Source organism: Equus asinus, chromosome 24, assembly GCF_041296235.1.
Source record: "Equus asinus isolate D_3611 breed Donkey chromosome 24, EquAss-T2T_v2, whole genome shotgun sequence".
Lineage (NCBI taxonomy): Eukaryota > Metazoa > Chordata > Mammalia > Perissodactyla > Equidae > Equus > Equus asinus.
The window spans coordinates 55,946,505-55,973,938 of record NC_091813.1 but is presented as its reverse complement, the minus strand read 5'-3'; the positions used below and the strand labels follow the sequence as shown (position 1 = coordinate 55,973,938).

The 27,434-nt window shown below is 39.8% G+C and overlaps 1 protein-coding gene across 3 annotated transcripts in view; it reads right to left on the bottom strand.

Annotated features, from left to right (window-relative positions):
* PKIB (cAMP-dependent protein kinase inhibitor beta) overlaps positions 1-27,434 on the bottom strand; it is a 105,494-nt gene that overhangs the window by 17,330 nt on the left and 60,730 nt on the right. The window contains exons 3-4 of one of the 3 annotated variants that reach the window (XM_070496610.1): positions 19,384-19,453; positions 2,507-2,611 (exon numbers count right to left, since the gene is read on the bottom strand). The exons of 1 other annotated variant lie outside the window; for it this stretch is intronic. In XM_070496610.1, the coding sequence (XP_070352711.1) occupies positions 2,507-2,591 (85 nt within the window). In that variant the 5' untranslated portion in view covers positions 2,592-2,611; positions 19,384-19,453. The remainder of the gene's footprint in view (positions 1-2,506; positions 2,612-19,383; positions 19,454-27,434) is intronic. One more of the 3 variants, XM_070496611.1, reaches the window with a different exon arrangement.

Below are 27,434 nucleotides of genomic sequence, written 5' to 3'. Positions count from 1 at the left end.
TGTTTGGCTCTTTTCCAAGTCTGCTTCATTGTATTATACTATCTTATTCCTTAGGCATATGTAATTTAAATATCTTCATTTATTCTTTTCAAATATATTAAGCCTATTTTGGGGGGGGGGGGATTTTTTTGGCTGAGGAAGATTGGCCCTGAGCTAACATTTGTTGCCAATCTTCCTCTTTTTGCTTGAGGAAGATGGTTCTGAGCTAATACCTGTACCAGTCTTCCTCTATTTTGCATGTGGGACACTGCCTCAGCATGGCTTGATGAGCACTGTGTAGGTCCGTGCCCAGGATCCAAACTCACAAACCCTGGGCAGCCAAAGCTGAGTGCATGAACTTAACCACTATGCCACCAGGCCAGACCCCTATTACACCTATTTTTTAGAATTCTGTGCAAATAATTCCAATATATGAATTCTTGGTAATCTGATTCTGTTATTTATTGTTTCTGCAGAATCTCTCTCATGTTGGCTTATTTCCTTGTATGTTTTATAGTTAGGGATTGTGAACTCATGTTTTTAAAAACTTTTTCTTTGGAATTATCTGAGACCTGGGTTAAAGTGTTTTCCTCTACATAGGCTCTGAATTTGCCTCTACTGGGTGCCTGGGGGCACCACCAAATTGGCTTGCTTTAAATTCTCAGCATGGACTTTTTCAGACTACAAGGACTACACAGTTGCAAATCTGTGAGGTTCTGCTTTTGGTAATAAACTATCGGGAGTGCCTTTTTCCCCTTTTCCACTCAAAGCAAGGCCAAGACTCACAAATATCCCTACTGTCTTTCTTTGAAGGCTGGGGTTTTGTCATATTACCTTTTGACTGAACACGTCACTCCTATCAGTGTAAACCTTATGCTGGGGACCCAATCTGACTTTTCACCCTGAGTGGGTCCTAAATTTCTTCCATTTCTCCACAAACATGGCTCTTTAAAAGAGGAGTTATGAATCACTAGGGAACCCAGGGACGCCTTTGGGTGTAGCACTCACCTGCCTAGATTTGTGATTTCTCATTGTTCTGGACTTATGAAGTATTCTCTTACTAATTTGCCAATATGAACATTCATTTAAAAAGAGTCGCGAAAATATTGTACCCTACACTTCAGTGTGCTGTGTACTAGGGCTTTGTAAAGAACATTAAGTCTTCCATAGTTCCAGAAAAGGAAGTTCTGGCTAAGGTTCAATGATTTCTTATTCAAGTAACAACAAGATATCTATTTCACTCAGTCACCAAAAACAGATGTGCAGTAACATAGTTGCATTATTCTTTAACAGAACTTATTTTAACTCACAGATCTCCATTTTTCCTTCACAGCAGAAAATAGTCTTGTGATTCAAAGCAAAATCATTCACTTCCACAATAAAATTTATTCTCTCTGGGGTAAATTTCCAACCAATTCATGATCATCCACAGGATTCATTCCTCCATGTGGTGGAAAGCCTAAAATCAAGGCTCAATATTACGTGCTGCCCTGACATCTCGTAAAATTAGGAGGGCTTCAAATGGCCTAATCATAAGTTTCCCACCCCATCCTGCACCCATGGATAAGGTACCCTACCAAACAACGCGCCTTATCAGTGTGACCAGGAACGGTTCATGCTTATTCCTGAGTAGTGGTTTTCAGCTCCTTGCCAGCCTGTGGAATTATTCAAACAAGGCGATCACATCTTCTTGTGGGAACTAGGAGGTACCACACTCTTTTGTTACTACAAAGTCTGCCTCCCAAAGCCCTTGGTTGTTCCCTCTGTTCCTGTGTATAATCTCCATGTGATGTCTATGATGTCCTTCTCCCTGAGCTGTGAATATATGTGACTAATGAACTTCTGTGGAGCTCATCTGTCCAGTGTCAATGCTGTGTGTTTAGCCACCTCCATATCCCCAGGGCAGGAATCTCTCCCTCAACAATGAGGTGAATAGGAGGCAACAAAAACCACTGGTGCCACAAACCACATGACATGCCTGACCACAACTCAGGACACTTGGTTAGCTTTAATTAACTGCTCTTGGCTAACTTAACTAGTTCCACAATATGGTGAAGACTGCCTGAGATAGAACCACTAGTTGCTAGCAGGCTTGGGCTGTGCCCTGTGTGGTATTCTGTTGTCTTTGTCATCCATTGCCATCTCTTTCCACCCTAAAATGCTCTTGTCCTCAAGATGAGAATTGTTATTTGACTATACCCTGGCCTAACCTGGTGCTGTCAAGCCTAGCCTGTCTTCGGCAGGCAGTCTCTGATGCTCCCACATGTAAAGGCTGTGAAAACACAGTGCCTTAACCAGTCAGTGCTTCAGTCTTGCTTACCAAGGGTCAGGTTAAGTCCCAGCATCTAGCCTGGTGACCATAACTGGCTTCTTGGGGAAGCTATACAGACTTTGTTTGTAACTGTGCACATCTAGGACAGACCCAGAGATAGCCCTTTGTGAGGTTTGTGGAAAGGAAGAAGACCACCAGCCCACAGAGAATTAAGCATGGCATCCTGGTTGCTCTTATTCATGCAAGGATAGTGACCTTTCTGGTCTCCTGTGCTTCTGCTTCCCTTGCTGCTGTTGCTTGCGCTCTCCTGACCCTCAAGGGTATTGAGGTGCACATCCATGGTGGCCTGTGGCCCAGGGGCTGATGGAAAAAAAAAAAAGAGTTGGGGGGAAGAAGGAGTATTTGGTACTCAACTGCTCTTCCAATGCAAAACCCATAGCCAATGCACCTAGGCTTTGCTCAGTACTGTGCTTACCAGCACACCAAAGGGCTAATCTTGCAAGCATGGGCCTTATGGCCTCCATCCATGTCATAGACAAAATGATTTTACTGTATGAGGACCCTGACTGCAGGAAAATTGGCATTCCCTGGAGGAAGAGGCAGCCACCTGCCAGAGAGACCACCAATCTCCTGAATCTTTCCCCATAAACACCCAGAAGGTTGGCACCACAGGTCATTGTATAGACAGAAACTGAAAGCTGCAACTTTGTGTGGCTAGAAACTCAAAATATTCTCCAGGAACTTGTACAGAGAAAAGAAAAAAAGGAAGCCTGCATGACAGAAAAGGTAGGGCTGTAGCAGAGGATGGTTTTGATCTATCAAGTCTAGGTGGTAGACCCAGCAATCTTCCAGTGTACCACTCTGCTATCTATGCCTTTGTTGTAACAATGACCCTAATCCTCAGGATTATACGGAAACACTCATGGCACCCTTGTGGAACCAGGAAGGAGTTAATTCGAACCCAACTTAAGCCCAGGGTCTCTAAATCATATAAATCAATCATTGCTATGGAAGAGACCCCTAACCTTGATGACATTGATTTGAGGCTTTCTGGAGGAAGAAACTTACAAATATGATAGGGATAGAGAGGAACACTCCCCCACCCCTCACCAACATAAGATAAACCAAAAAAAAAAAATGGAAAGAAAGAAACCTGGAGGCAGGGAGATAAAACCAACAAAAACCAAGTTACAACAAGGGCTCATAATCTGACCCAACTGGAGATCCAAAATTTACTAAAAGAGTTTTATACAACCAATAATGAAAGGACACTGGTTGGCTTTTGTGCCTCTACAGCACAGGTTCTGAATTAACTTCAGTATCAGCTGAAATTCACCAACTGGCAAAACTTCATGGCCTTAACATGTAAGGCTAACATTGCAGTTATGCCTGGGGATCCCACTAAATTTAAACATGGTATCCCCCATAATGGAGGATTTACTTAAGGGAATTACTGAATACAAAATAGAAGACAGGTATGCCTCACTCTAACTATCAGAACTCGTCTTGCTTAAATTCCCCATGGTAACAGCACTCCTTGCCCTAAAATATCCCATAGTGGGCATGGATGCTCTGACCCAATGAAAAATAAATGAAAATTAAATTGTCTTTGACATTTACAAATTGGCTTGACAAAATGAGAACCCCTGACCCATCCCCCACCTCATCCCCATAAAAATGGTTAACACGACTCAATGTAATTTAAAACAGGGTCCTCGAGGATTAAAACTTGTTATATAACTGGTAATGAGTGAAGGGTGATTAACTCTACTGCTTCTTCACTTAACAGCCCTATCTGGCCTGTTCTTAAACCTGGAACAAATGACTGCTGCCCCACAGTGAATTGCTGCAACAGTAACACCACGGTCCCAACCTTTTCAGCCTCTACAGCCAACAACCTAATTACTAAACTTGCTGACTCCATCCAATCAGCAACTGGTAAATATTTTGCTACTATAAATTTGACTAATATGTTCCATTTAATGCCTATGTCAACAGCCTCTGCACTACAGTTTGCCTTTACCACTAAAGGGAGACAATACATGTGGACAAGGCTATTCATGGGATGCCTCAGTAGTCTTGCCATTGTACACAATCTTTACAGGCAAGACCTTGACTATATCCCACTTTCTCCAGGGGCACAGGTATGCCATTACATTGATGACATCCTTCTCCAAGGAGATTTGGTTCACATACCACTAAAGACATACAAATATTCACAAAGTAGCTCCAAAAAGGGGATGGACCATTGTCCTACACATAGAGCAAGGCCCTGCCACCTCCATCAAATTCCTGAAAGTTACTTGGTCATCTGAAGGTTGCTCCATCCCTGACATTTTCAAGAAATAGATATTGACCCTCTAAGCACCCACAAGGTTAATACAAGTCCAACATCTTTTAATCCCTTTTGGGTTCTGGAGGTAACATATTCCTCATTTACAAATTTTACTTAATGTCACTGATGCTGTTATTTACAAATTAGCCCACCTTGTAGGAGGTCCCCTCCAACAAAAGGCTCTAGAAATCTGTCCAAATTGAAATCAACAAGAACTTCAGTTCGTGCCCTCAGACACCTCTTCACTGTAGAGGTTTCAGCACCTTCTCTCAGGGTTCCTGGAGTCTCCGGACCACCTCTGATGGTCATAAGTTGCCCATGGGCTCTGACGCAAGAAATTGCTTTTTTGGCCTTGTGGTATACGGCATTAGAGTGGCAATTACTGGCTACAGACCGGGCTCTTCTGGAAATGGAGGCTTTCACAAACCTTGAGACTGTGACCCTCTGTACCCAGCTATCTATTATGCTTTGAGTTATTGAAGCAGCACTGCAAGAGCTTGGCATAGCTCCTGAAGCCTCCTTGCTATAGGATGGAATCAAACGTGGGCATGTTCCACCTGTAGGAGGGAGTGGCTTCCCCTGTCCTCAGTCCCTTGACAGACGCCACAGTGCTGGAAGAGGTCATCCCTCTCCCAGAGCCCCTGATTACCTAAGGAGCCCCTTGGGATCAACTGAATGAACGGCAATAGGAGTTCATATACTTTACTAACGATATCATCACCATCGTAAGTGATGGCTTTCAGTGGAGAACTGCTGCGTTTCATCCCTTAACCAGAATGTCCCTCATAAAAGAGAGAACTCAAGGGTCAGCATAATTGATACACTGCAGACAATTGACAATCAGCCCCATCTGTACATTTACACAGATTCTTAGGCCATTACTTAAGAGTTGCCCCCTTTTGGGTAAGAACTTTGGGAATCTCTTGCTTCATAGATACAAAACATATAAATCAAGGTAATATATTTCTCTACATATACCAAGGCCATGATACAAGGCCTCACCAGGATACTCCTTAACCCTTTCAGAGTTCTACAATCTACTCATAGTGACCAAACCACTCATTTTACTTCTCAGAATATACAGTGCTGGGCTCTTGAAGAAAGCATTCACTTAAACTCCCACCTCCCCTATAGGACACAGGCAGCCAGCTCCAGGCAGCCAGTATAATTGAGGCTTATTTAGGGACTCCATTTAAGCCACAAAATGGAAAATTCAACCCAACCCCCTGGGGATACCCACTCCCTACACCCATGCCACAGAGACCTTTCAATTGCCTTTATTGTCTATAAATGGTGACACCTCTGAAGTTCATATTTTTGATGACAACCTCACCATGTAGCCGTCTCCCTCCTAGTCAGATGCTTACTTTGCTCCCTAAAAGTCTCTGTCATCATCAAGATTTAAATCGATGTCAAGGCATCAAGGGGTCAATTGTGCCATAAGGCTAAAAATTAAGGATTGGTAGGATGTGCTGCCTTGACATTTGATAAAATAAGGCCTCAAATGGCCTAACCCAAGCTCCCCTCCCTACTCTGCTCCCACGAATAAGGTCCCTTCACCAAACAACCCTCCTTATCAAAGGCACCAGACATGATTCCTGCTCATCTCTGAGTAGTAGGTTTCAGTTCCCTGCCTGCCTGCAAAATTAGTCAAACAAACCAATCATGTCTTCCCACAGCAACCAAAAGGCACGTCATCCTCTTAACACTACAAAGCCTGCCTCCCTCAGCCCTGGTTGTCACTCTGTTCCCAAGTGCATCCCCTGTGTGGCCCTGCATGGTGTCCTCCTCCTCAAGGTTGTGGGTATAAACTGCTGTTGATCTCATCTGATCACACCTGTCCAGGGTCAGGTGTCGTGTGTTTAGCCATCTCCATGGTGGGACTCCCTCCTTCACCAATGGGTTGAAAGGCGGGTGATGAAAATGCCCTATCACAATTACCACTTTCCTTTCTCTCTTGAAATTGAGCCTTAAGCATAGAGAGGACAAAGCATCAGGTTCACATATGTCCTGTGTCCATGCTGACCTTCACTGAGTTGCAACATGCCCTGTTTTGTCATTGTGCACTGGGATCCACTGTTGTTGTCTCAATATAACCATAACCTCAGGAGGAGGTATATGCATCTGCACTGACTTTGTTCCAACCTTAGGATATTTAGGGTTCATGGTCTATTTAAACCATTCTGTGCCCTTCTGGAGGTCATCTCAGTCTCTCTCCTGCACCCCTCTGAGGGTCTGGGGACTCCATGAGGTGTCCATTGCTTCCTTTCTAGGGTTATACTAGACGTAGAGCTTCTTTAAGATGCTCAGATTCCCTGAAAATGAAAGCATAGTCCTCTCTATACTTGGATTTCCTACCTCATTCAAATTTCTAATGCTTAATCCCCCTCCAGCTCAACTCAGTGAGCTGGGGTCCTGGGCACCTTCCCAGAGACTCAGACAATGTCTGGGGCCTCATGATATCTTTCATTCTTCTCCCACCACAGCCAATGATTCAATTCTCTTCCCAGAAACACAAAAACTCTTATGTCATCATATACTTCCTTCCCATTCTAAGGTTTGGTCTCAGTTCTCCAGTCTCAGATCAAAACATCTTTTCTCTCATAATGTCAGGTATTTCCAGAGACAACTTTGACTTTCAAGACTATGGCTCTGTTCACAACAAATCAGAAACTTCAGTGAACTCTTGTTCTAGATTATGTGTACCATTCTTTGGGAAACAGTGTCCACAGAAAGCATTAAAGGAAGTGTAAAGGAGTAAAGAAATCTTAGTTGATAATTAAAATAATTATCAGCTATACACTTTAAAACAGCTATTCTTAATTGAGCCCTTACTTAGCGAGGTAGTACATTGCTTTATATACATTATTTTACTTAATCCTTACCACAAATGTCAGAGATGGAGAGGTGGGGTTATCTCCATAACTCAAATGAGACAACTTGAATTGAATCTTTCAGATACCAGGAACTTGCTTTAAATTAGGATTTAAGCCTTATTATATGTGATTACAAAACATAGGCTTTTAGTCATTTCATTATGCTGCCTCCCTTCTAGAGTCATAGACCCTTATATATTTAGAAGAGATTAGAATAGCATAGAAATACCAAGATTATAAAGTTAAGGACCCAGAAGCTACCTAAAACTCATCTACTATACCATTTACCATATGCATGAATTATTTCATAAGGAACAGTTTCTTTCTTTGAACCACATATTCTCCAGTGTTGAACCAAACTCAAAGCATTGCTCAAGCAATTCATCTGATATGAAACTTTAACTCAATTTTGAATCTTAAAAATGAAAATCTTATGATTGAAATAATATGCACAACTTTGAACAAAAATTACTTTTTTATTCTCTTGGTAATTTTCATTAACTGTTACACAATACACGTATATAGTATAATTATATATCTACGAACACACACATTCAGATACCTTAAAATTCTTTCACAGAATAAAATGGAAGCAAGTGCCTATTGCTGGTGGTATAATCTTATCTATAATTTAATTATTGTTATTTTCAGGTGTGTCAGTTTTACCTTCCAACTTATCTTCCATGTCACAACAATTAGCAGAATTCATTGAAAATAGTAAGGGATTGATAGAAACTTTTGTTGAAAGATTCTAAGACTTTTTTTTGTTTGATTTTAGACTTTTGTTTTGCTGCACTTTATCTTTGTAGTTTTTGATTAAAATATGAAAATAAGTTGGCATTTTATGGGAGGACATCTTCCAATTAAGAGGAGAGGGGCCCCAAAGAATGCCTCAAAGGAAACCCACTATCAGAATCCCTGGAGGAAACTGACAGTTGCCTGCACTGTATTTGCCAGACCTTGTAGTCATTTTTATATGGTAAGACAAATAAATATGCATTCCCCTTGAAAGATACAATTATGATTTGTGACCTTTTCCAAGCTGCCCTAGCTCACTACACCTTCGACCGAGTATCAGTAGCTGCTAAATGATCAGGCACTCTGCTTCATCCATCTGCTCTAACAGTGACCTCTTTCGAATTCTTTTTTATAAGCTTTGGATATTTTCTTTTTATAGCTTTGCCAACATAATCATATTACATCCTGACAACAGGCAGTGTAAATTAATTCCTCTGCTGTCTTAGGAGCCTCGCCACAGAGAAGAACCAGATTTTGCACCTCAACACTTGATTAAATTGTGGAAAGGAGAAGACAAAGAAATGAGGTCTCTGGGAAAATTGTATCTCATTTATGCCAGCCTGGAGACTCACGGAGTGAATCTGAAGCAAATTAACTCTTCGTAAGATTTTTTTTAATGTCTTGATGGGGGTGGGGAGAGCAGTAGATAGAGCAAGAGAGAACGCAAGGGTGGGCAAAAAGACTATTTACCTGAAATTAATCTTACGCCAGATGAACCAGAGCAGCATTTCCCAAACATGCCTGCTCCGAAGGCTCGCCTGGGAAGTCTGTTAACAATGCAGATTCCCAGGGCCTTCCCTAGAGCCTCTGACAGTATGTTTGACACCGTACATTACAAGCACCCAAGAAGATTCTTGTTGTCACACAAGTTTGGGAATAACTGAATTGAAAGTTAGGTCAGATTCTCCTCCACCTTTCTCTAATAATACACTGAAAAAAACCCATAAATCCATAAATTATGTTGCTTCAGCGTCTATAGCATGTATCACTCAAAAGAATTGACTGTTTACCAGTAGTTTTAGCAAAGCATACCAATGTGTACACACAGCCTTGGGAACCTAGTCATCCACTTGCAGACCTTATTAAAACTTTCCTTGCAGCAAATGAGAAATTAAATAAATCACAAAATTAACTTTGTCCATGCCTGCTCTATCAGGACACATACTGATGACCTTGGCTACATCAGTCGTCCCCTGTGCTCTTTCACCTTTCACTCTAATAACCAACTCTGACGCTCGCCACTAACTCAGTTTAATATGTTGTTCACTCAACATTCTATGAGAATGACTTGTTTTACCCCCAGAAGGCCATACCTCCTGGGAGGCAAGAACAAGTAGATTCTAGGTGTGGACAGTGGACAGTAGATGTGCAATGAGCACTTTCCAAATGAACTTCACATTGATCTGACAGTGTGAAATCTACATCATTTGCAGATCTTGTCTGTTTAGACAGGAAGCTTATGTTATTGAAATTGATAAAAGAGCTCTGTTGGCATTTTAAGCATTACTGCATTTATTCCTAGGTCAGCACTATGTCTGAACCAAGAAAAACCTTTCAAATCATCCTGCCACTCTGACCCAGTTCACATCAGATGTTTCACTGTTATCTTTTGACATTTGATTAAGGATGCTGAAGAATTTTAGTTGGAAAAATTCCCCCAAATCCATCATAATTAAAATAACTAAAGAAAATACTATAAAGCTGACTCCATTTGTAATAATCTGCAAATTAGTATAATTACAGACATTTCTCAAAGATCCTCACCAGCAGGGGCAGGTGGAAAGGAAAGGAAGCACAGATACATTGAAAATAACAGAAGAAATTGCTCACCAAAGCTTATTTAGGCTGGAGAGTCAGCCTGAGAGGCCAGAACACCGAGGATGATGTCAACTAAGATCTCTCTGGGTATATCTCAAAAAGATTGTGAGAAAATGGACTAAGAAAAAGGCTGATTGAAGATCTCATTTAATTCAACTAGTATTTGGGGGGTGTCATTTATAGATGTTCATCTTCCGAATAAAAAATTCAAAAGCAATCTTTTGAAACGTAATCAATGTAAAACAGCTGTTTGTAATAGGACAAATACTGAGAAAGAATATATGAAGGCAGAAAAGGAAGGGAGAAAAGCCTACATCATCACTTTAGAACACATGGTAGGGCACAATTTCACTACAGCACTATGTCCAGGCTCCGGCCAACAGCTGAATCCCAGACTAATTGCTTTGCGCCCTTCACCGTCTTCCTTCATCAACCTCCTCTTGTTCCCTCCCTAGCCTCCGCTGGGGCCCCGGATCTTCCAATGGCCTCTTCCTCTTCATCCTAGCCAAACCAGCTCTTGGAAAATATGTACCTAATTCATTCACAGGGGTATCCTCTATGTGTTCTTCTCTACAAGGAGAATTCCAGACAAACTCAGACCAAAGAAGCAAATCATTAATGGCAGCATTTCCACAAATTAGTTAATAGAAAAGGGGTGTTATTTGGGAAAGACGGAGGATTTTCCTCAATTGTCAGCATTTTGTCTTCTGCCCATTCTTAAGGCTGGTAGGGGTTATGGAGTCAAACCTGTGTTCCCAGCATCATCGATTGCATAATATGGGGCAGATTCCTTAACCTCTTTGAGCCTCGTCCCTTTCCCTCGTCCCTGCCATGAAATGTTCCCTCAATGACTAAAGTCTCCCTGTATTTTTCCTTTGCAGTGTAGGCGGGAGAACCTCAATTTTGACAGTTTCTTTCTAGTAATTAAGTAGCTTTCAGCTGTGGCCTCTTTGATTCCTCTTACCTTACACACAAGTCTGCTGAAATCCAACCCACCTAAATTGCCCAAATAACCAGGAACTAAAGAGGAAAGTAGTGACTAAAACATATTCTACTTCACTTATAGGCATTTAAAACCAATTTACTTTACTTTTAAGACCTATGGATTTAGGTGCCTTCACTGTAGCAACCTCAAAACTTGGAGTGTTCTGAGCTGGATGGATAAAATTTACAAAAAATATATTTTGCTTGCACTAAAAATTGTGAGCTTAAAGAAAAATCGAATTAGTGTGTATGTGCTAGCTCTTGTTTCACTTGAATGAAGAGTGCTCTGGTTGTCTCTGGGTCTTTTAGTTTCAGAGGAGTTGATTCATAAGTTCCAAGCTATACAGTCCACCCTGGAACACTGAGGTTTCCAAAAACTTTGAAGCCTTGCATGCTGGAGTCTACAGAACACAGACAATAATCATACATCACAGGGGACTGAGAGAGGAGCATTCTGGCATTTTCAGAAGCCTCTATTACAGACGTAGAAATAATGAAAAACAATATAAATGTTCTTTTTTTTACCTACTTGTGTGTGTTGCTTTCCCCAGCAAACCCTCTGTGGAGCAGGGAGAGAAAGTAGAGGAGCCTATCTTCTGTTAACTTGAATACTCTTTATATTTTAAAGTATTGTTCAATTGCCACGATTAAAATTCAAAACCTGTTTCCCAGTGAATTCTAAGTCAGCAGTCTTTCTGTAGTCTGAAACGTCATGATCCTTTGATGTGTTTTTAACATAAGCTAGCCCAGTCATAGCAGCATATTTTTACTGAGTAAATTTTTTTTCAGAGGCATTTGTTCAACTGAGGCGAAGTAGAGTGGCCATTTTGCTGCTGTGTAATGAGGTAAACTCTTTTGAGCCTAAGAATCTTCTCTTTCTTTTAACCCTTTCTATGACTTGCCTCCAGCTTTATCTGGGAAACATATGTTGTCATTCTCATCTCTATTTCTCATATACATAGTATTAATTATAACTGTAAATAGAATTTTTAGTCTTTTTAAAACTGCAGTTTTTTTGTATCTGCACTCTGGCAAAATCTCTCCCTTTTTTTTAAGTGGCGACTTTCATTTGTTTTAAATTAAGAGTAGTGATGGAAACATATGATTCAGCTCCTAACTCTATCACCATCTATAACTGGGAGCAAGTGACTAACTTTTCATAACACATTTTTAATGACCCATGAAGTTCAGTAGCTGGGTGAAGATTAATAAGTGTGTTTTCTAAAGTTAAAAATATGTAGAAATATCTCAATGGGCTAATTTTGAATATTGAGATGTAAGATTTTGCACAAGAGACTCAAATGTCTGTCTGACCTTGACCACTGAGTACCTAATCCAGTTTCTTTTTCTTATTTTACAATTCAATGGAATTGATGCAAAGTCAAACTAATCAATGCTATCATAGACGGTTAAGAGAAAAACAAAACAACTGACAATCCATAAGTAACTTGGAGATATATGAGAATTTTGGAGCTAGAAGAAACTTTAGTCATCAGCAAATTAATAAACAAAAAGTAAACAAACAAAGTAACCCTGACTTCAGAGATAAGGAAAAGGCAATCAGATTACTGACAGGACAGAGATCTGGTTGATTTCAGAATCGAGTCTAGACATCATGTTACTGGACATCTGAAACAGTACTTATCCCACAATAATGGTAGTTTCTAATGTTTTCAAGGATAAAATCACTTTTTAACATCAGACCCCCTGTGGACATAATGAGTGCAATTTGTAAAGGAAAAAGGGCCAGCCTCTGGGCAGGGATGGGGCGGTGGGGGGGGGGGGGGGGTAGGAGGGGGGGAGGGGCTGGGAGAGGAAGGTAGATCTTCTGTTACCCCTCTCTATGACGACCAGGGTTTCATGTGCTTAGGGGAGGGTTTCCGACTGCAAAGTCTATTAGGAAAGACATGTCCATATCTTGACCTTGAGTCTTGCTTAGAAGTCAATTTGTGTTCTTCTAGGGCTTTATGAAAAAAATCACCCACTCCTTTGATTGGCAAACTCTCTTGCTTGGGAGTAGATTGTTGGAGTGAAAGAGGCTTGGTTAAATGAGAATCGCACTTTGGAAAGATGAAATTCAGACAATAAAAGTTACTCATTGTTGCGATTTGAAAGTTATATCCATTGAGGACTGAATTGCAGATCTGCCAGAATATAACAATCACAACATGTACTGATTTATCATGTGCAGGGAGAGATTCTAGCCTAGATTTCAAGGAGGCAAGACAAGACTGAAACAACCTTTGCCTGTAGAAGGTGTGTAGACACCTGAATCAAAGTGACAGGCTGGACACCAAGGAGAGAGCCAAATAGTGGGGGACCCCTGTGAACAGGCAGTTAATGGACTCTAGTAGTAATGATGTCAAATAGCCAATTCTAAATTTCCCATTTCTGCACTATAATTCTGGTAAAGTTTACTATGCACTGCAACCATCTAAGTGACATCTCTGTATTGGGAAACAAAGGGAGGATGCTGAGGACAATCCTAAGGTGATGTGGACTCGAGAGCACTGTAGCAGCACCAGAATCTTTAGGAGACAGCAGGAACTGGTGATCAGAGAGACCAGAGCATCAGACCAGAGAAAGTGGCAGATAGTATGCAGAACAGATTCACAGAATCAGGATTCTCAGAAATACTAGGTGTGGAGAAGACAAAAAGATTGTATACTCTGTAGTATGGGAGCTACAACTGTGTTTATTGAGGTTTAATGGCAAGATTATCCCTCAAGGTTGGAGAACCTACAGTCTTTAGATATCTGTTGATTGAGAAAATATATAATGGATGAAAAGGTACTATGAAATAAATATTTCAAAGAAATTAATTCTTATTTTTATAGTAATAATCTGTATATATTTGAAAATGGCAGTATATATAGTATGTGACAGTATGTATTTGGACACAGATATATAACTTTGTGGACCCCTCTAATAATTCTACAGAATCCTAGGAGACCAAGATCCCCAGGTTGGCAAACGCTGGACTAGATCATAAATCATGGCCCTAGTGGCCAGTACCCTGTCTCCTGCAACAACTGTAACTCTAATCTCTAACATGTGAGACTTCCTCCACCTAATTTTAATTCCTTCCTTCTTCCATGTATAATTATGGACTATTCAAGCTAAAAGAAAATTGTTTAGCACTCACCTAATCTAATCCCTTCAGTTAGCTCTTTGAGACTGAAAGACTATGTAACTATGATGGTCAATGTTCAGTAAACAATTCCAGGGGGTTTCAGCAATATATCTGGAGAATAGAATGGAAAAACCTTTTATGCTAGATTCTATCCCACAGTCCAATCATTTGTTTAGTCCAGAATCCTGGGAGCCAATATTGAGCACTCACAGCCCACCTCCGCATGAGGGCTATAGGCTGACACATTAGTGGCATCCTTCTCTGGGCCTTTTCCAAGTCTCACTTGTCAGACTACAATAGGCACATGGCACAGAATCATTCTAGAGGGAAAAACATAAAATATCACTCCTGAAAATTCTAAATTATTTTCAGTGAGGCTGGGATGGAAAAGTCTCACTTAATTAGCAAGTGCAATAAAGACGTGACATTTAAAAACAAATTATAACACATTTCCATCCTTCATTGGTACACTGAATAATGACATACTGTTTTTTTATGGTTGTCATTCCCAAGTTTTAATTGCTTTGGTTTAATTGGTTTAATCCCAAAAAATGTCAATTTGGTAATTACCCCTATGCTGTTGGAATTAGTGTCATTTATTGAGCAAAATAAAATTGACTTCAGAAAGGGAAAATCAATTACAATACAATACCAGGGGAAATACTATATCATTGCGGTATTAAAAGAAACAATATGGTATGTGACTGAAACTCAGTTTATTTTGTGAGATTAAAAGAAAATGTTCTTTTTTCAATTCTAAACAGTAATATACAAAATAAATAATTAAATATAAGTTAGTTAACCCAGAATCACTTTCATTCAATTATAAGTTTATTAATTCAGCTGGAAAATATCTTTTCAGTGCCAATTATGTGCCTGGCAAAACAGTTATACAACTGCTCTCATGGATTCTAATGGGTAAGAAAAAATAATCAACAGAAATCCTTGTAAGAATACAAAGTGTGGTGAGTCTTAGATGAAACACTACAAGGTGTTATGTGAGTGTATCAGAACCTGACTCATTGACAATAGGAGCTGAGATATGAAGGAAGAAAAGGGGCTAGCTGGTATAGAGGTAGAAAAAGAGGATTTTATGCAGAAGAGAAGAGCAAAGCACAGTTTAGGAACTGAAGGAAGGCTAGTGTGGCCAGGGTACAGAGAAGAAGGTTGAAACTGGCACAAGATGAAGTGGATCAGTTAGCAGGGGCCACATCATTGAGGCGTGTTAAGGATGTGGTCTATCCTAACAGCGATGGGAAGTCATTGAAGGTTTTTAAGCTGTAGCGTGAAAATCAAAATTGAACTTTGGAAAGATCACTTTGGCTGCAGCAAATGGAAAAGATTGGGAAAGAAGAAGAGTAGATTCAAGAGATGAGTCTGGAGGCAACTGCAGTATTCCAAGTGAGAGGTGATGATAAATTCGAAGGTAGAGTTTATACCTTCAATTTAACAATCCACAAAGTCTAAAGTTATTTTCGGTCTACAAGTGACCTATTTTCACAGGATTATATGTGTCAGAGCTAAAAGGAAAGCAGAGTGATACAACAGAAGGTACATGTGCTTTAGAATGAAATACACCTTGCCTTAGCACTCTGGTCTGAACTTTTGGCTCTACTACTTAATAGCTAATGGACCTTATGCAAGGCATTAGGCTCTCTGAGCCTCAGCTTCCACATCTTTTGAGTGCACATAATAATACCTCCCACAGCTGAGAAGATTAAGTGTGACAACATGTGTGATATTCTCAGCATGTGGAAGGCCAGTTAATATTGAAGAGCCCCAGGACAGATCAGCTGGTCTCATTCCCTATGTTAGAGATCTTCGTCTTCCTTTTGAAACCTGTTCCTCCTCCTGGGTTTTCTTTCTCAAGGAACAGCACTATAATCCACCCAGTTGCACAAGTCAGAAGCCCAGGAGGCATCCTTTTCCCTCATCCTCCATGATCATCAAGTCGTAGAAGCTGTTCTCCAAATAGCTCTTCAGGTGATGGACGGACTGCTCTTCTCACCCTCCTTTACCGCCCTAGTTAAGGTCTGCAGCCTCTCTAGATTATTCTCTTCACATATTATCCTGCCTCAGTTTTGTTGCCCTCTAGTCCATTCTTCACATCAGCCAAGCAAATCTCACTATCAGCTCCTCAGTCATTCCCCTTATTCAAGGAAAAATTCACCCAGTTCCTTGGCCCAACAACACACTACGTGATCTACACTCTGCTCACTTCCCAGGCTCACCTCTTGCCACTCCTTCCCCTGACCCCAGTCCAGCAGTTGAAAGAAACTGCTCCTCATTCAGTACTTGTAAATCTCAGACACATTCTCTTCACCTCAAGATCCAGGCCAATGGATGGACGCATTTCTTCCTTGCTGGAGCGCTCTCCTTCCAAAGCTTCTCTTCACCGGTCAACAACTACTCAAAACTGAGGCCTCAGCTCAGACAGCACTTCTTCTGGGATGCACTTTTCCTCCATCTGACTATCCCAGTATGTAGGATGCCAATAACATGAATTTCATTATCAACTGAGAGTCTGACTGGCTTGCCTGTGGTCATATAGGTCTCCTGCCACATGTTGCAGTGTCCCTTTCTCTCCATTGTGCTGACACCTGCCTTATAAATTTCAATTGCCTCAGCTCTCTTCATTAAGCCTTAAAAACATTCCCTTCATGTGGTTTCAAAATGTTACACCACCTATACTGTGGGTTGTGATTTCTGCACCCAAAACAGATCAATGTAATTTCCTCACCAAAACCTTCTTTGACTCCCTCAGAAGTGGTAGCTGTGGCTCCTATGGCTCTCTCAAGTGCTCCGCAGCAGTTTTCATGTTGGCCTCCCCATGATACTGCGAGCTCTTCTGAAACTAGGACCGTGCTGGATTCATTTCACATCTCTGGCACCCAAGACCGTTCTTGGCACAGAGTAGTAGTTAATATTTGTTTAACTTAATGGCACTCCAGAAATGAATAGTGTTGAAATCAGGGCAACTAAAGTGATGTAATGGACACCATGAAAAAAAAAATGCAAGAATAAGATGCACTAAATGATGATGGTTCTGCCAGGAAGAGATATGGAGCTTGAGAAAAGACATGGACAGCTCTGGCTAAGATAAAGATCCAAGAAAGGGACAGAGGGGTTAGTTGATCGTGTAGTGGCGAGGTGTGACCCTCACTTTCTTCCTCCATGAAATAAGAAGTTTGAATGAGATGGCTCCAACAGTCCTTTCTCAATCAGGAATTCTGCAATTTGTTGGTCTGGCACTTGGATTTACTTAAAGCAGCTATGCAATCCAGGGTGAGACTGTCAATCTGGTTACTGCATGCAATGTAGACATCCCAATTCATCCTTTTCATTCCTGTAACTTCATCTGGACTAGACGAAATTGGATAATGATATCCCCTTATCCACATATGACAAGCACAGCCAAAAGCTTTATCAATAAAAAGTCAGAGATACAGTGAGGCTGGAAAGCAGTGGTTTGCAAATATCAAAATCGGCATGGCACCTTTTTGAAAATCCCAGATCCAAAGCCTTGCTCCAGATCTGCCAAATCAGAATCTCCAAGGTGAAGCCTTAGGAATATGTATTTTTTTACAAAGCTCCCACAAGACTTTAATAATCAACTAGTTTGGGGACCATTTTTAAAGGAAAACAAGTGTTTCTGAAAGGGTAATCTGTAGATCACTTTCACGTGAATTATCTAAGATGCTTGTTAAAAATACTGGGAATGTGGTCAATACGGATTTTAACAATTCTTTTACTGATTTTATAAACATCAACTTCATCCACAAAATAGCTTATATATGCTGACAAACGACATCATTATGTGGACAAAACCTCAAAGTCTATGAAACAATATAGTAGAGAGAGGAAATTCTGATAGCAGTCTAGGTTTATTTCATTATCATCTATATTGTATTGTTTCATCATTTCATTTAGAGTTCAGGTAACTTGCCCAAAACCACAAGACTCATAGATTGATGCATTGGAACTGAAAATTAATGCCATATAGCTAAGAAACAGCCAATATTGCTACAGAATGTGTAATTAAGAGTTCAGTACAACTTTTAATTAAACAATTTGCTGAGATCTTATCTGATGAAGCAAGTTAGCAACATGTCTCAGTTTCTGTTGGTTGGTTTTGTTAGCTACTACGCAAATGTTACTGTCATTATAATAACCAAGCCAAGATAAAATGACTATTACCTACTAAGCAACAATGTTTCAGAGATTTCCTGCTATCATAAAATGATCTAAGGCAGCCATCATTTCTAGTCAACACCTTCAAACACAAATACAGTTGAGAAGCCCAGCTCCATGCTGCCCAAAGTCTTACACACCTAACATGGAACCCTCCCAGCTCCAGACCTTAAGTTACCTGACTCTGCTTCGTTAATCTCCTTCACACCACAGGCCCTAGACTCCATGCTCTGCAACTCAATATGCCGACTATTTGCTTTAGTGCTGGAATAAGACTACAGTAGACTTGAAATGTCTTTCAACAAACAAAATACAAAATGCTACTACTACAGAGATCTTTTTAGGAAAAAGTATTTTTTTTCTCACTAGTTATTCTCAATTCCTGTAATAAAATAACTCTTGCTAAGTTGAAATAGGAAGGATCTCCCAGATTCTCCATTCTTGAGTTGACCAGTTTGGGGTATAGCACAATAATAGGCATTTCAAAAACATGGTGAAACTGAATGGACCTTAGATATTATAAGACTCAGCTTTGATTTTTCAAAAATCCACTAAAAATGTTAATGGAAAATGCAAAGTTGTCCAAAGCCACGTAACTTTTAACAGAGAACAAATTCTTCCCTTTCTGTGTTCACACCCTACCCTTTTCCTCTTCCTTCCCACTGATGTTTCAGACTTTCTAAAAGATGTGGACATACAGGTATTTTCACAAAACGGAAAAAGTAATGAAAACAACACAAAGAAAGAGAAATTGCCAAAAAATAAATCAAACATTCACTAGCTGTAGCTAGATTTGGTAAAGATTTTTTGACTGAGGTTTTGGTTTTTTTGTTTTGATTTCTGAGTGGTGATTTCCGTGTGTGTTTTACTCTCATTCAAATTTCGCATGCCAACTCAGATTTTATAGCTATATGCTATCAAGTGTTTTACTGAAGGAGCCAATTCTTCCATAAAATCAATATCTAATTTCCTAAATAAAGAAGAAAAGGATACTTACAAATCTCTGATTAAAATATGCTGTTATTTCTAAGACAGGTTTAGGAAGAAACTCTGATAAACTTTCTTTCCTGAAAATTAAAAGAAAACAAACCATGAAAGCCAGAAAAGGTAAAAACATCCAGATAGATTATCACATTTTAATCATCTTGTCTGTGTGTGTGTGTGGTTTTTTTTTTTTTTTTTTTTTTTTTTTAGTTAAAACTGGTAAACACCATGACTCTCCTGACTTCCTTGGGAAAGGCAGACCCTTTAATTCTACAAAAAAATTTTCCATTAAAAGTCAAAAAGGCTTCATTTCAAACAACAGGTGTTAGTACGTAGGACTGCCACCTACGAAATGCAGTGGATAATTACTTCATCAATGCTTTTAGGGATTAATGTCAAGCTGAGAAATTCATCACCTAAAAACGACCAACCAATACAGCAAAGAGGCAGAGAAAAATGACTGTAACAAAATACTTATCATGACGACACCTTTGGGAGGTTGTGGAAACTTATTGTGCTTTTAGAATATGACTGTAGAGAATGGTCTGCATCTTTTAACTTCCCTGAGACATTGTACCAGTATCCCCAGCACACACATAGGGACCGTGTGGAAGGAATCCAACCACTTCACTCCTAGAAACTAAGATAAACTACATACATATAATTCCTGTTGACAGAATGGGCCCTGTATCTTGGGGCTTAGCACCTGACACAGGAAAGATGAAAAATATTAGGAGTATGAACCATCAGTATTCTCCTCAGCCACTCAGAGCAATAGGACACTTTGCAAATTCCCTCCACCACATTCCCACTGCCTTAGTTCAGACTGCCATTCACTCTTCTTGGACAGTTGCATCTACGTCCCAAATTATTTTCTTACACGCTTTCTTGCTTTCTGCAACTTTATTTTTAACACAGATGTCAGTGGAATTATTTCAAAGTTAATCTGCTTATGATTATTCTATGATTAATCCTTCACAGCCTTCCCATCACCCACAGGATCAAGCCCAAACCCTTCACAGGGTGCATCGTACCCTCCAGGAGTTGGCCCCAGGCTACCTGTCCTTCATTTTCACCCACGCTTGACCTGTACCCATCCTAAAGCTGTGCAGTCACACCCAGCCAATGGCACCCCTGTGCCTTGCTCATATTGCCCCAGAGGCTGAGGTTCTTTGCCCTCAATCCCAACGCCCCCACCCCAGCCATCCTCTGGCTAACATCTATTCATACCTTCAGGGGTAACCTGGGCACCCTTTCCCAGAAGGCTTCTCTGTCTCCTAGGGCTAGGTAGCTTCCCTCCTCTGTGTTCTGAAACACTCCGGCATATTTCTATCATCGAATTTATCACATACATTATAAATTTCTGATTAGTGTCAGCCTTCCTGTCCCCACCTCACATAAGTTTTTTAAGCTTTTTGAGGACACGGGCTGTGACTCATTTGTCTTGTACGATGTTTTGCACATGGTAGGAGGAATGCAATAAATATCTGTTGAATGTCAAGGTGCATGAAGTGCTTTTCAGACTCAGAGCTGCCTGCATGCATATTTTATCACCCTGGAAGAATATTAAAATCAAAAGTAAACATCTTTTAATGTCGTTCCTATACCCAACTTCTCATATAGTTTTGGCTGTTCCTCTCACTCTGTCTCTAGGTCTGTTTCCCTTCAGTGAGGCCTCTTTGTTGAGGCTGAATATAAGGAACCGAGAAGAGGAAGAGAAAAAGAAATGAAAAAAAAAGATCATATGGGAAGTAGTTAAAAAATAAAAACTTAGAAGCTTCAAAATTTATGTAATGTAATGTAAATATGCATCCCTAAAAAAACGAGATTAAGAAAACATATTTTTTTTTTAAAGATTGGCACCTGGGCTAACAACTGTTGCCAATCTTCTTTTTTTTTTTCTACTTTTTCTCCCAAAGCCCCCAAATACATAGTTGTATATTTTTAGTTGTGGGTCTTTCTAGTTGTAGTATGTGGGATGTCGCCTCAACGTGGCCTAATGAGCGCTGCCATGTCTGTGCCCAGGATCCAAACCTGCAAAACACTGGGCCGCCGAAGCAGAGCATGCAAACTTAACCACTCGGACACGAAGCCAGCCCCGAAAACATATTTTTAGAATCCTAATTTTTCAAACATTTGCATGCAGCTTTTGGCAAAGATCTAGAAGAAACTGCAAACAGGAATCCAGTTTAAAGTCAATTACATAAAACTAAACACTGTTATTTGTGTTGTTAAAATTCATGTTTTAAAAAAACAATTTCTATTCCTTTTGCATAATTAAATCTGTGCTTTCATTTTATGAATTCTCACCTCTCTGCCCATTGCAAGAGAATCAAAAAGCAACAAATAAACAGAAGAGTGACATAGTTATTTTTCCCTTTCCACTTCTTTGCAGTTTGTTACATCAAAATATACTTATGCAATGGATTTTGAAAATAATATCCCATACACATTTTTGATTACTCACACACATAAAAATTCAGATTTATGGGGGATATGCTAAACACAAATATGCTAAAGATTAAGACACAGAGAGTCTCTACTCATCCTTTAAGTTATCAAAGATCAAAAATTTTACTAATGAGGGCAGCCCGGTGGTGCAGTACTTAAGTTCAGTGCATTCTGCTTCAGTGGCCCACGTTACTGGGTTTGAATCCTGGGCGCGGACCTACACCACTCATCAAGCCATGCTGTGGTGGTGACCCACATACAAAATAGAGGACGATTGACACAGATGTTAACTCAGGGTCAATCTTCCTCACCAAAAAAAAAAATTTTACTAGTGAAAGAGAAGCAATTCCTGAAAAGGTTTCAAGAACAGTGGCATGCCCCAACAAGGAAAACAAATTTTTTTTGAGCACACATCTCCTATTTATGAATATTTATTTTTATAAATTATAAATATTATTATACTAATAGACTAATATAATTTATATGCTCTGTTATAACTATTATATATGTTAAATGCATTAACAGAAATTTAAAACAAAATAAAAATATAACTAGGTGTTCTTCCTGTTCTTCAATATAGGATGCAGAATTTGCAGGACGTTGCTACCACACAAGGCCTAAATCTCTCCGTTATCCTTCTTGGAATTACAATTAAATCTAGAGAAACCCTGGTGATATTTATGGCAGCTAAGAGATACCCAAGGCAAAAAAGCCAGTGGTCTCACTAAGGGTGACGTACACCTTGCAGGGTGACCAGATCGAGGTGTGGGTGGATATGCAGAAATCCATGTTAGAAACACACGCACACTCAGAATTGTGAATTAGCAGAGACCTTGAAAATTACCTAGTGCTGTGATTTTCTTTTTTAGCTGAGGATTTCTCCCCCCTCAAATGAACTCTTTAGGAAATGGAGAATATATAAGATGAATATGAACTGAATTGCTCTGGCTAACTGCAGCTTCAGGGTCTGAGGCTCCACCCACTCTCTCTTCCTCCTCCTCTCCTCCCCCTCCAGAAGTGTAGTTTGAAGCCTACAGGACTACACTGCCATTTTAGAGATGGGGCTGCCAGGCTGCAGATGGAACAAGACCAGCCATTTCAAGACAACATAATAAAGTAGATAAAGTGGTTAGTCCTGGGTGCTTGTCCATCTTCCCTTTTGTTGTCTCTACTTGTTTTCATGGACTGGCTTCCCTGCATGTCCAAATCTTATCTCAGTTGTAAACATAAATATTTACACTTTGAGCTGATGGTAATTAAGGTAATTTTTTATTATAGGTTTTGGTAAAATAATGAATACCTATTTTCTCTTTGAAATATATATTTTCTAACTTGAAAGTTTTAATGATTTAAGCAGCCATTCAGGTCAATATGCAAATAATGTGTGTAAAGGAGAAGGACCCAATACACCTCAGACACAAGATGTCAGGGGGTCCCCAAAAATCTCAGAAGTCAAGGTAAACAATATTTTAATGCAACATTTTTTACAAATAAAAATTAGTGCAAAAAATCCATGATGAGGGGCTGGCCCCGTGGCCGAGTGGTTAAGTTCTCGCGCTCCGCTGCAGGCGGCCCAGTGTTTCGTTAGTTCGAATCCTGGGCGCGGACATGGCACTGCTCATCAGACCACGCTGAGGCAGCGTCCCACATGCCACAACTAGAAGAACCCACAATGAAGAATACACAACTATGTACCGGGGGGAGAAAAAGGAAAAAAAATTTAAAAAATCTAAAAAAAAAAAAAAAAAAATCCATGATGAACAAAATACCAAAACTTTAATTAAATAAAGATTTGACCCTGCACTTGTACCATTCAGCCTCTTCTCCATCACCCTAGCCCTGGAGCTGGTCCAGCGACTTCTCCGGAAGAATGAAGTACAAATACAAAAATGACATCAAGTTAGTTGTATTACATAAATGTGTGCCTCGACAATACCTAGGACTGTAGAAGGAGAAGGAAACGCAGTTGGAGGGCAAGCCCAGTCGAGGTGTATTGTGTGAGGTAGACCTTTATACCTCAGTCTGTGGGACTTAGGCTGAGGTTAAGTTGACTGGAAACAAATAAGCAACTAGAAAATCTAACACGTGAGGTAATACTCAGTCCACGCTTGCATTTGAGGTGTTCTAAATTTCAATGAGCTACCAAATCTATTATAGCTGCTTCAATAAGCATTCTTTTCTATTCTTGTTTTTAAAGGCAAACCACAGTTCTAAACACAGGTTTCACAAACCTGAAAGTCCAAAATGTGAACATCATCTGCTTCATAAAAGCAAAATTAACCACTTCAACTTCAAGATCTGGTTTTAAAAGGCTGTTCTTAAGATACATTTAACCTCTCAAGCATTACAATGGCAAAAACAACCATCAGAAATGAATCATTGTGGCATTAGAAAGCATGGACAGTCATGAGGATGTTTTCTCTCCACAGAACCCAAAAAAACTAGCTTAGGAAAACAAATGACTCCAGCCTGAGAGCTAGTAGGCACTCAACACATATTTACTGGATAAATAAATGAACTAATGAATGAATAAAAGTTTAAAGAAGACTGGAAAAGGAGAATAGGACCAGATTATAAGAGCATTGAAACAGAGACTTCATGTTGTGGGCTATTAAGCTGAGGTTTAACAAGGAAAAAAAGATGGCTCTTCAAAAGAAAGAATGGGTGAATTGATAGTGAGCAAACAGTCAATCTAGCTAGAAGTAAGCTATAAGTCTCTAGACGTAATCCTGGCATTGGGCAACAAAGGTCCACCAAAGGGATGTAAAATTGGAGGAAGGAAGGTGTGGCAGATACTGCTGGTTGGCCCCCAACAGCTTGGCTCCCCTTCTTCTCTAGAAATAGAAAGTTTAGCTGGGTACAAGGACTTTAGCTAAGGACCCTATTACCAAGCCTCTTGCAGCTACATATGGCCATTCAACTAGATTTTGTCATTAAAACATAAGCTATGAGCAAAAAGGATGTATTCCATTTCTGGGGTTATACGCTAGAAGAGTGTGGCCCTTCCCTCCTCTTCTCCTCTTTCTGAAAACTGGACTGTGTCTGTGGTGGTGAGCTATCAATTGCCAAGTGGACAAGGACAATACCTAAGTGATGACAAAGCAGCAAGATGGAAGGAGCCTGCAACCTTAACACAGTTAAGCTACTATACCACCCCTGTACCATCTACCTGGGCTGTACATCAGACAGAACTAAACTTACATTGTGTTTAACCCATTGTTTCTTTTGGACTTTGTTATAACTGTCAAACCAATGTCTTGACTAATACAGATGAATATAAAAAGAAATTTGAAAATGGAAAAATCCATGGAATGTGGTGATAGGCTACAGTGAATGAAGGGGAACAATGAACTGAAACAATTTCAAGGTTTTATGTTTAGGGATAAACGGACAAGATACTGTCCTTTCCTAAAACTATGATAATGGAAGCTAGTTCCCTAAACAACACAACAGTTGAGAAGGAGAGCTGGTGGAGGTTAGATGGTGGCCATCACTAAGTAGTTGGAACTATGGGCCTGGAACTCAGACAGGAGGAGAAAATGGAAAATGGAATTTCAGTGATTTTGTATAGTACGGATAGTTGAAAAGATGAGAATTGATGGAATCTCAGGCTAAGAGAGATCAGAGTATGCCAAAAACTGAACAAAAGGATGCTATCTCAAAAGGCAGGAAGAGGAAGCAGTAATCAGCAAGAGAAAAAAAAGAACATTATTACATTAATAAGAGAAGCGTAATGATTGAAAACACGGAACAAAAGACAACTTTAACCCAAGATGACAAACTAATTTAAAAGGAATTTGATGTGATTTAAACTTCTTAAATCTGTTTAAAAGTCTCATGAAAAATTTAAAGTAATCATCCCTTGAGATAGACAAGCTTTCATCAGGATTCTGAACAAGGCAGGTCTCAATCATGCTTTAGTTTCAATTTAAATTTCCAGAATTCCAGGGGAACAAAGAACAAACAGGTACTTACATCATTCTCTCCTTTCTTTATTCTCATAATAGAGGAAGGAATGAGGTGAGAGGAATAAAGGAAAATTAAAGCAGAAGTGTTTTGCTACTGTCCTCATTCTTTCTAGGCAGATGATGTTTGTAAGTGGAAATGACAAACACACAAAAGCCTCCTCCCCGACTTTTATGAAGTTATATTCAAAGTTACAGTGGATCTAAACTTCAAATTTACGCTTTGAAGTTAACACAAAGTTGGCAACATGGAAGGCAACTGTTACTATAAGAAGCAAGAGTTTGGGAATCTGTATCATTTGCCAGATGCATTCCAATTACTGGAAGGTCACTGTCATTCCAGAATATTCAGGTAACGTTGTTGTATCACGCCTTCCAGCAATCCTTCCCCACCCGGCCTCGATCATCCAACCAGGAGGAGTCAGACCAAAGTTTTCTGGTTTTCATCCTACTATCCATGTCAGATTGTTGAAGCTCACCATATTAACTTTTTCCTAGATGATTTTCTCTTTATCTTCAGCCTGCAGAATGTACATTATCACTACCCAAGGGACATCAGAGAAAATTCCAGGATTCTTTACCACTACGTTTTCATTGAAACCAATCATAAAAATTCACTTGGTATGAGAAATTGATATTCCTCTGCATTCCTTTGAAGAGAAGTCTGTTAGTAATCTCCTTTCTTCTTCACATAGTGATTGCATTATCCATGGTCTTTACACTGTTTCAGAGACTGTTTTTGTCCTTGTTGCTTCAGTGTTATACTAGAGTTTCATAATCTATCTTTTTAAAAGTCCTTAATACTGGCTCAAATTTTGGGATTCCATATCTCCTCTTTTTATTTATATATATAATGACCAGACACGACTACTCAGTCCTTCAGGTAAATCAAGATGGGAAGGCCTATCCTAAAATGACCTCTCCTTTATAGATCATTGCCAAATATCTGAACAAGGGTTGCTGTACACCATCAAATTAGCTTGGGAGAAAAAAGCTTTTTTCTTATTTTGAGTTGGTATAAGCGAAGAGTGGAGGGGGCAGGGGTGGAGGCAGGAGGGAAGATCCTGTTTCACGGTACTTAGTATTCAACACGCAAAATTGTCATGCTTCATTCTCATCTGCTCTGCCCATCTCCTCGAGTGGTTTTTGTGGTTTTAGAATTCCTGGCATTTGACATATAATCTGAAAGCCACTCTGATCATTCAGGAAAGCCCCTCTCTCTACCCTCTCACCATGCGTCCTATGAAAACCACACCACTAAAGCACCAGAGGCACATTTCATATAAGCTACTCACTGCTTCTTCATGTTTGCTTGCAAAGCTCCAATAAAGGAAGTAACTTTTAAATTTTTCCAACAATATTAAACTTCTTAGCCTATTTTACTTTCTTGCCTATATCATAATCCTAAAACACCAGGAAATCAGCTCATAAGCCCCTGATGTGTTCCACACGACTTCCAACATTTTAATAGGTGTATCTGGGGCTGAAGAGAAAACTGTTAGCCATCATAGTGAATAAAGTAATTCTGAAGTTAATAATAAAAGAGAGCTACAATTTTAAGTACTAATCCCAAGACTGCTCCATCCATACTAGCTGATTTAGATCTGGCATTCAAACATTGATGCTCACAAAAGAAAGCCAGTAAAAA